At 38.6% G+C, this 10,700-nt stretch overlaps 2 protein-coding genes across 2 annotated transcripts; one reads left to right on the top strand and one right to left on the bottom strand.

The window, feature by feature from the left end:
• Positions 1–421: 421 nt before the first annotated feature.
• LOC132184673 (probable pectinesterase/pectinesterase inhibitor 61) lies at positions 422–4,067 on the top strand. The gene is made up of 3 exons (XM_059598397.1): positions 422–1,487; positions 1,794–1,930; positions 2,905–4,067. The coding sequence occupies exons 1-3, from the start codon at positions 532–534 to the stop codon at positions 3,600–3,602; spliced, it is 1,791 nt and encodes a 596-aa protein (XP_059454380.1). The 5' UTR covers positions 422–531; the 3' UTR covers positions 3,603–4,067.
• Positions 4,068–5,285: 1,218 nt separating this feature from the next.
• LOC132190219 (phosphatidylinositol 4-kinase gamma 3) lies at positions 5,286–9,163 on the bottom strand. Its single transcript, XM_059605142.1, has 3 exons — positions 8,981–9,163; positions 6,616–8,478; positions 5,286–5,984 (listed from the first exon to the last, which is right to left on the bottom strand). Exons 2-3 carry the CDS (start codon positions 7,990–7,992, stop codon positions 5,607–5,609), a joined length of 1,755 nt encoding a protein of 584 aa, XP_059461125.1. The 5' UTR covers positions 7,993–8,478; positions 8,981–9,163; the 3' UTR covers positions 5,286–5,606.
• Positions 9,164–10,700: the final 1,537 nt, after the last annotated feature.

Here is a 10,700-nt window from a genome sequence, read left to right as displayed (position 1 = left end):
TTCATAAAAGAAAAGGAAGTAAAACTGTGAGGAGACTGACTTCACGAATCCTGGCTATATATATATATATTTAAAATGTGGAATATAGTATTTTATCAAATGTCACATAAAAATGATGTGACAAAAGTGTAATGCACATTGAATCAATCCGCCCAATTAACCCCCAATTGAAGAAAGATGCGTTAAATTCCAATATCCACTCGAGACTAAACCAAAAAAGCTCAGGACTCCGAATGACTAAGGAATTGAAGTTAGCTTAATAGCTAAGAGAATCACTCACTCACACTCACTTTTACTAAAATTCACTCTCTCTGCCTTTCTAACACATCACTGGACAGTGGGCACCTATTGAAGTAGCCGCCAGCTCATCCCCTCTCCCAGACGTCGACTTCACACCAACCACCTTTACTCTTCTCTTCGCCACATCGTATATAATCCCACACACTCACACCTACACCTCAATCAACTCTCTGTCTCTCCCTCTCTCGTTAATTTATTTACCCAACTCTCTTTCTCAACCCGGCAACACACATGGGCTACGGTAGGCTCGAACCGTCCGACCCGGTTGGCGGGTCCACCAGCCAACAAGACGACGCCGCGTTATCTGCTCCATCGCGAAGCAGGAGGAACAAGGTAATCCTCCTCTCCCTGATCTCAATTGCGTTGCTCGTTGCGTCCGCCGCCTCGGCGGCCGTACTGATCGGGCTCCGGACCCGGGCGTCGGGTGGACCCGGTTCAGCGATTCACCGGAAACCGACCCAGGCTATATCCCGGACCTGCAGCAAGACCCGGTACCCGGACCTTTGCGTGAACTCGCTGCTGGATTTTCCGGGCTCGCTCACGGCGTCGGAGCGGGACCTCGTCCACATTTCCTTTAACATGACGCTGCAGCATCTGACCAAGGCCCTGTACAGCACCTCCGGGATCTCATTCCTTCAGATGGAGCCACGTGTACGGTCCGCCTTCGACGACTGCCTGGAGCTCCTCGATGACTCTGTCGACGCATTCTCTCGCGCGCTGCTCAACGTCGGAGTCGCGCAGCAATCCGGTGCGGCCACTTCCACGAGCGACGTGCTGACGTGGCTGAGCGCGGCGCTCACGAACCAGGACACTTGTATGGAGGGACTGGCGGACGTGAGCGGACCGGTGAAGAATCAGATGGCCGGGAGGCTGAAGGACCTGGAGGAGCTTATGAGCAATTGCCTGGCGATATTCTCTGGGAGCACTACCGACGACTTCTCGGGGGTTCCGATACAGAACCGGCGTCGGTTAATGGAATCCGATATTTCGGAGGAGAATGCAGGCGGTTTGCCGCGATGGTTGAGCAAGAGGGACAGGGAGTTGCTGGACTTGCCCGTATCGGGATTACAGGCCGATATAGTGGTGTCCAAGGATGGGAACGGCACGTACAAGACGATTACGGAGGCGATTAAGAAAGCGCCAGAGTACAGTAATCGGCGGACGATTATTTACGTGAGGGCAGGAAGGTAAATTCGGTGCACACTTTCTTTTTTCTTTTTTACTTTTTGACTTTTTCCTTTTTCATCTTTCGTCACTTTGCGTTAAAATTGAAAGGCGGTGGTTTAATAGTAATAATTACGTGAACAAAAAAAACAAAAAATCTCTCAAGCTTTCTGTCCTTCTTTTTGGGGAGTGATTGAGGCATTGACTTCACTGCAATAATGATGAAACACTATATATATATATATATGTGAATGATTTGCTAATTTACAAAAATACCCCTTATTGTAATTTGAAATTTTCGAATTTTTTTTGTGATAAATTTAATTTAGGTACGAGGAGCCGAATTTGAAGGTGGGAAGGAAGAAGAAGAACTTGATGTTCATCGGAGATGGGAAGGGCAAAACGGTGATATCCGGTAGCAAAAATGTTCACGAGAATATGACGACATTCCACACGGCGTCCTTCGGTAAGTTTGGCAAGTTGTGTGGTTGCGTGTCTGTTATGGTTGTTTGTTTGGAGTAAAGTCTATGGGCCGTCACTTATTGCATGATGACGACGTAGTAGGATCAGTTGCACGTGGCCTGTCTTTTTTTTTTTTTTTTTATACTTTGCATGCTTTACTAGATTCCTGTTATCCCATCACGTATAAACAATATTATTTGCTCATCATTCACTACATCTTTGTGATCAAATAATGAAAACATCATTTTTTTTTTTCATTAACAATTTTGTTATTTTTATTCATATAATCTATTTTTCGAATTATATATATATATATTTGGTCGCATGCATGAAATGTCCATCAGACGTGCATCGTGTTTCTTTCTTTTTCCTTTTTTTTTTTTTTTTGGTTTTTCTAATCAATATTCGTGAATTAGGTTCTTGTTTTCAGTGCACATCTTATGCCAACTATGCAATTGTTGTCGTACGTACATCAAATAATGTATCTTACTCTTTCTTATCAACATGAATTGGACAACATTGTCCAAACTTAACTGGTGAGTGGTGGCCATAACTTAAAAGAAAGAGAAATGACATTATTGGAGGGTGGATGGAGTTTTTATGAATTTGGATTCTCTCTTGATGGGTATTTTTGTCTCTTAAAAAAGTGAAAAGACAATAATGCTAAGTGTTCTTTTAATGTTCTCCTTGTGTCGTCTTAATTGTGATGTGATTTTTAAAATTACTAATAAATTAAAAGTTAATAATGATAATCTCATATTCAATGCGATTTTAAAAACTACATCATAGTTAAAAGAATACCAAAAGAACACTAGAAGAATACCTAGCATTTTCCGTTTTATTTACTATCTGAATTATTACTACAAATGAACATAGCTTACTTTAGCTGCTAATCAAAAGTTTAATCCCCTAGCTTTAATCTAAGTTGTTATTAATTTCCATTTAGCTTAATTTATTACTCTACATATATGCATGCAGCGGCAACCGGAGAAGGTTTCATTGCTCGGGACATGACTTTTGAGAATTCGGCTGGACCAGACAAGCACCAAGCAGTGGCGCTCAGAGTTGGCGCCGACCACGGCGTGGTGTACCGGTGCAACATCATCGGATACCAAGACACACTCTACGTTCACTCCAATCGCCAATTCTTCCGGGAATGTGACATCTACGGCACCGTCGACTTCATATTTGGCAACGCCGCCGTGGTATTCCAAAACTGCAGCATCTACGCTCGGAAGCCAGGGCCGTCACAGAAGAACACCATCACCGCCCAAAACCGAAAAGAGCCGACCCAAAACACAGGCATTTCCATCCACGCTTGCCGGATCCTCCCCGCCTCCGATCTCCAGCCAGTCAAAGGTAGCTTCCCAACGTATCTGGGCCGTCCATGGAAGACTTACTCTAGGGTCGTGTACATGTTGTCCTACATGAGTGATCACATAAGCCCACGGGGGTGGCTAGAGTGGAATGCAACGGCTCCCGTGGATAAACTTTATTACGGCGAATACATGAATTCTGGTCCCGGAGCAGCTTTAGGGCAACGTGTCCATTGGCCGGGATACCGAGTCATCACGGCGACGGTGGAGGCAAGCAAGTTCACCGTTTCACAGTTCATTGATGGCTCTTCGTGGCTACCCTCTACTCAGGTCGCATTCTTAGCGGGGCTGTCTGAGTAAATTACACAACTGTACCATATATATATATATATATATATATATATTAGGGAATTGGATTTCCTGTTATTAGACTGGTTGAATTTTATAAAAATTCAGACGGCTTGAAAGAGGAAATTAATAGCGGGTTGATTTTACAACTTCCTCTTTTTGAAAGCTGTCCAAATTTTACACGAATTCAAATAACCTAACAGTCTAATAACAGTAAATCCTCATCCTTATGTTAGGTAATATTAGGTGATCTAAGGTGTTGGCTTAAACCCATAAATGGAAGGATCGGGATGGGGTCCTTTTCTTTGCAATTGAATGCAGTATATAGGTTTTTTCTAGTTTTTTTTTTTTTAATTTAATTTTATATGTATTGCATTAATTATTATGCAACTGTAATTGTTCTTCTTGTTCATTCTGTTGATTTAACTCAAAGATGTAATAGAGGCTAAGAATTAATGAATAGCTTTTTATCTTCTATAAGTAGCAAGATTAATTGAGTTCTTGTCTTGTAAAGGTCAGTTTAACAATGTCAACAATGTCTTATATATATATATATATATATATATATATATTTCCAAAAAAGAGATAAGAAAGAGAAAAAGAAAGTGATAGTAGGAGGGCAGTAGTGGCATTTTGTTAATTGACTTTGGTGGGGTTGGCTTTCACTTTCAAAAAATATGAGGCCGAGATTTATTCTTGTTTAATGGTGTCGGTGGCGGTTGAAAAAAGAAAATCGTAGGGCCCAACTCAGATCTGCCGCACAATGTAGCTGGCCATTAAATCTTCAGCTCAATTGAATTGAATTCAGCCCCCCTCTACTCGGATCCTTTGATTTATGAATTATTGGGCAACAAATTTTTCTTAGGACCAAACTAAGATATGGCCTTTTAATTAGAGTTTTTAAAGAGAGGGTTGATAAGAGCAATTATAAAGAGATTATAGAAAAAAGTTCTGAGCATCAAATTATATTTACGAAATTGATACAATTATATTGAGGAAATTTTGTTTTATTTAATTCCAATTATTCGAAGAAAAAAAAAAACGAAAATCACAAATAAAACTTTCCCTCATCAGGCTACCAAAGTCAGCATATATATAACTTTTTAAGGTGCAACTAGTTTTGGTTCCATATACTTGGGTAAAGACGGTGCAAAACTACTTGGGCCATGTCTGCAAAGCACCTGCTGCTGCTCTGGTGAGGCGGCAATGTCGAGTCAAGCTGCAAATGATTCAGAAACCATTATCCATTTCTGTGCCACCAAACACCAAACTCTCACATGCCGCTACTCAATTTTGGTTCAGCATCCCTGTATGGGTCTTCTGCGTATGGGATATCCATAATTTTGCTTTGGATGCACTCGTCCTTCTCATTTACCAACCATGGCCTACTCCAATCCCTCAAAACCCCAAAACCTTTTTGATCAAAAGATTATGCCAATTGTGATTCAGTAGAATTTAGCAACCCAGGACCACAACTATCTTGATGGGGAGTAGGACCACTTCAATATATATATATTAAGATGCCACAGAGAATGATTCTAACTTCAAAGAAATGTTGCATTCACAAAATTATTTTTAATAAAAAAAAAAAAAAAAAAAAAAACAGTTGTAAAATATATGCCAAACTTTAAGCTGCTTTGAGAAGAGACATTAAAGAATGTAATGAATTAAAGAAAGGTACTAAAGGGAAAAAGATGAAACTAACCATGATTTTTTTTTTAATGATATTTTACATAAGTACGATAACATTGAGATAAGACATCCCAGTATTAATTCTTTTTGGTCAATGTTTGAATATATTTTTTGGGTACAAGAGGAGAAATACACACAAGGAAAGAAAGGGGGGGTTATTGCTGAACTAGCCTGTAGATCTATGAACAAAACAGGACGGGGGAAAAGAGTTCCGGTAACAAGGAAACAGTACATGAAACGGGCAGTCCGTGAAAAGATAGAGTGGACCCGCTATCACTCTTCTTACACACATATATGCACATTTATGATATACCTAAACATTCACTATGTAGTAACAAGTTCATCAAGGTGACGATCCATGATCATCGACACACATTCAAGAAATGCAGCTTCGCTTGTACCTGGGAGTGCGGCTTCTTGTGCTTCTTGTACGATCTGCTCAATCACAGAGTCCTTTAGGGTTTCTCTGCACATGATGCTTCCAATGGCAAAGGGAGTGAGTCCTCTCTCTGCACCCTTTTTCAGAAGCATGGTAGAAATGCGAAGGGTGCGGGCACATTCAGGCGGTATGTCCCACCCATGGAACTTCAGAAGTTCAATATCTTGTTCAGCATCTAGCAATTTGATGTAATCAATTGTATCAGTGGAGTACGGTTCTTGAGCTTGAGGCCAGTAGAGCCAGTCAAATGTGCAATCTTCGAACTGCAATGAGGAGAAGTAAAAATGAGAGGAAAATAATGGACATAAATGCTGAAGTCTAAAATTATAGAAACAATGGTTCACCAATCAATTTCAATGTCGCTCAGCAAGAAAAATGAAAACTTAATATGTTACAAAAACAAGTTTTGGAGACAAGAATGCGATGATCTTGGAAAAATATGAATTATGTACAATGCAATTTTCATGGAAAGCGTAACATTGCAGAAATTCAATTAAAATAATGAGAATTCTACAAGAAAGAAGATCATACTAATGTTGAAATGCTTAAGACCCTACGAAACTAGAAAGAGCAAATGAAAACATATCATGCAACGGCCGAGTTACAATAAGCACTTCAGCCGGCCAAGCACCAAAAGTTTCTCCAGTTTATTAATGACAGACATTGCTTAGGATTTTGAAGTATATTATATGGACAAACACATCTATGATGTATTAGAGTCAATTCTAAGCAATCCAGAGAGGAACTTGAGAACAGTGGTAAACTCGTTTCATGAAAATCAGTGACATATGAGGATTAAATAAACAACAAAGATAAACACTTTGAACATAATAACACAAACAAACTAATATCCAGTATAATATTCAAAAAATGACAAGAACAAAAAAGACTTACATTCTCAGGCAAGCAGTAGCCATGATCAATGGGAATAAGCACAATCTGACCATCTTCACTGTCTTTGCTAATCAATATATTCCCAGCATGCCTATCTGCATTTGCCAACCTTATGTCCAACACCGATATCTTGTGTACCTCATGCACTGGGAAAGCATGAGGGCCCATATCCTCACAACTTCCATTATTCTTCACAAACATCTGCAGCGACCCAATCTTAACATTCTTGGACACACATTCATAACCTTCAGGATGATTGAATCCTCTGTGCAAGCACTTGACCATAACCGTGGGGGAAACCCCAGCAAAGCCTTTCTCCTCATCATAAAATGAGCGAGTCCCACTCCTTGGATAATCCAAAATGTACGCTGCAACTTCCCTCAATGCACCTTCTCCTACTCGTGTCCCCTTCTTCAAGCCTTCACCATCAAGTGACAAGGGTAGCCCCCGAGGGTTATTCACAGCCATCGGCTCCTCATCAATTGGCTTAAAAACAGAAACATACTTCATACCGGATGAATCCTGCATGAAATAAGCCCCTCCCGATCCCTCTGAAGACTGAATTGGCTCATGGCCCCTCTCTAACCCATCAAAAGTAGAGTTAATAAGCTCTCTAACTACTAATGGCAGCTCAATCTTAGCATCAACAATTACAGGTTCTAAAATAAAACTTCTTCGCAATTGCTTCCTCTCTATGACCGGATGTCCCACAGACAGCGTCCTCCACTGGTATTCTCCTACACCAGAACCCTTCTCATTAAGATTTCGTGCTTCAATAGACACTTCTAAATATTTCTCAACAGGTTTAGCACTTACTTTGGCAGATTTCCTAACCAGCAAGTGAATCACAGCATCATTATCTTTGCATATTTCATTAATCAATCTCTGATCTTCCAGCTCTTCACCATCACATATCAGTTCTTGATCCTTGAGATCAAAAAACCCCTTCCCTTTCTTAGAAATCTGCTGCTTCACATAACCCACGTTTCTATTCCTCTCAATATGGAACTCAAACTCCTTCCCACATACAGTCCTAACCGTAATAGCTTGGAGATCTGAGAGTCTTAGCACCAAATGCAATATATTCCCATCAGTTAACCCATAGTCACCAACACGAGAATTATTCCGAGCCAATTCCCTCCCTTCAAAAACCAGTTTCTGGTTCTTCACAAAAAATCCCTTGCAGGTCTGGATTCTCAGCTTCACTGAAGCAATCGAATCCGACTCCATAACATGCATGGGAATCACAGACCCAGAAACAGTGAGAAAAATCAAGATTGAGACACTTAAACGAGGGCCGTGCCAGCCGGTGAAAGTACCTGGGAAACTTAAAGACTCTTCCAACACTGGACTAAGTGCTACACTGGCAATCGACATTGTTTATCTGACAGAATCAAAATCCCCTTTGATGTGTGTCACATAGAAGCTGTAACCCTAAAACTCATCAAAAACAACTCGTGTACTCATGAGAAGACCCATTTAATAGGTAAGAGAGCCTAAAACCAAAAGAAATATTCCTTTACATTCTCACTCTCTTTTTTTTCTTTTTTCTTTTTTTTTCTTTTTCTTTTTGCATACCAATACTCCAAAATCAGTCGATATCCGAAAAAGCCTCTAATACCCAAGAATTATCACCTAACGCATATAATACGATTTTCTTCTTCCTAAAGTTTGATCAGAACCAAACTAGAACCCTAAAGATATCCCAAGATCCGTTCGGCCAAATTAGGACTTATGTCACGCCTTCAATGGCTTCCTTCATGAGAATTAGGGTTTATGTTAGATCAGTGGTTTTCTTTCTTTCGTCCGCCAAAATTAGGGTTTATGTCACTCCTCGTATTGCTGATAACTTGCAACCCTTCCCTGCAAATTCGAATTCCAAATAGAATCCATTACCAATAGCCAAAAATTTGTGCAATCAGATTCAAGAAAGAATCTACTCACAAAAGAAAAAAAAAATTAAAAAGACTACGTCTTTGTGAATCATTGCAATTAGAGACTAAATTCTAAAATGCTTTTAGATTCCAGAAACACCGAAGGAAACCAAAAGAAATTAAATTGCATAGTACTCATTCTTCATTTTCTCCATTGCTTTATATTTCTCAAAAAAGAATGTAAATTCATCACAAGTAAAACAAATAATCTCAGTTAACTAGAGCTCTCGAAGCACAGATTTCAAATTTCCTTTCTTTCCCTCGAAACCATTTTCAAAAAATAAATGCTAAATTTAAATTTACGCGCACAGAAAAAGAACAGAATTCTCTAATTAAATCTCAGTTAAACTCTTTTCCTTCGCAATTTTCTCAGTAACAAAACAGTAAATATCGACAAAGTAAAATCGAACAGAAAATTATTTCAAAAATACCTGGAGAAGCGAAAATCGGAAAGGCAATTCAGGTACGATGGCGACGAAACGAGAAATCTAAAACGATTTTCGAAATTTTACTCTCTCCATTGGTTCCTTCCCAACTTCTCCGAGAATCCGAAATTTTCTCGAACTTTCTTCAGAGAAAATTTTACTGTCAGAGAAAGTGAGAGAGAGAGTAGAGATAACGCTTAGCAGTTAACAGTGTCGAATGAAAATTGGTTATTTATAGAGGTGGACCTAATGACTCATTTACAAGTTTTTAACATATTAAACTAATTAATTAAAAAATAATAATTAAAATATTAGGTGATCATAATTTAACGACAGCGTTTGTGCCTTTGTGGAGTAAACGGACGTTATATTTTAGGGTTGGGTTGGTTTAGAAATCTGCTAAATGGTGAGAGAATGAGTTTGGAAAAAAAAAAAAAAAAGAGGAGGTTAAATACCTAATATCCCATGAGTTTCCCTTTTTTATTTTTCTCTCTCCTAGGGTTTGATTTTTATCATATGAAGTCCTTATAGTTTTGATAATAGACCAAATTAGTCATTCTGTCAGTTGACAGTTAGTTGACTTAACGGAAGTCCACGTGAACCAATTAAAAGTTGACACTTGGCATAAGTGACCACGTCATCACACCTAATTAAAATTTTTATTTAAAATATATATATATAAATTGGAGGTGGCTCTTGGCTCCAAGGGGGTGGTGGCCGAGCCAAAAACTATAGTGTGCAAAAGAAAGAGACGATGCTACTCTCAGAAAGTAACGTCAAAATTGGTGACGATGCTACTATCGCTCATTTATAAGGAAGCAGAATAATTGGTGATGATGCTACTATCAAAATTTTAGACGAAAGTTTGGTACAAAAATCTATTTGTTAATTTTACATACAACATAGAATATTTTTTTGGGGTCACTTTTTGTAACCCAATGAACTATTTCAAACTCAACAAAATTTAATGAATGATTTTGTTTTTTCCCCCTTGAATGCATGATAGGCTGGGTAATTTAATTAGTGCCCTATTGGGTTCTGGAATTTAGTAATGGAAAGTTCATTAAAGTTTCTTGTGCTACAACACCTCTTGCTTCACCTAATTGGTAAAATAACACCAATATTATATGATATTAGAAAGGTGTTGGAGTGGCTTCTTATGTAAAGCTGACTAAATACTAAATAAATAAAGTGAAATGGCTTTTCAAGATTTATTTTATTTAGTATGAGTAAAAAAATGAAAGGGGAAATTCTCTTTCTCTCCTCCAAATCAATATATTTTTCAAATATGAATTTGATATTCAACTTTGAGTAAGGATATTTCACCAAAATTAACAACTTTTAAGATAAACTCTAAAGGGAAACAAAAAAAATAATAATAATAATAATAATCAAAGCCGCAATTGATTCCTTTTTGCCTTCATATACAAGATTACAGCAATATCATCATGCCTACAAAATATGCTTAACAAAGATATTTCCATGGGAGTAACAAAAATACATATCATAGACACTAGAAACTTCTGTACTTAACATCAACGGACGTTAAACTTGACGGAAATGACAAATCCACTTCTAAAACTTGGCCTTCCAAGAATTTTTCAATGCTTCTCAACGTGGAAAGCAGCAAAAGATACTTGCCACGTCATCCAATCTAGGCTAATTAATTAAATTAAATGGTCATTATGGTGGTCACATGTTGTTGAAATCAAATCATTTTTGAGAT

Source organism: Corylus avellana, chromosome ca1, assembly GCF_901000735.1.
Source record: "Corylus avellana chromosome ca1, CavTom2PMs-1.0".
Lineage (NCBI taxonomy): Eukaryota > Viridiplantae > Streptophyta > Magnoliopsida > Fagales > Betulaceae > Corylus > Corylus avellana.
This window is presented reverse-complemented; position numbering and strand designations above follow the sequence as displayed.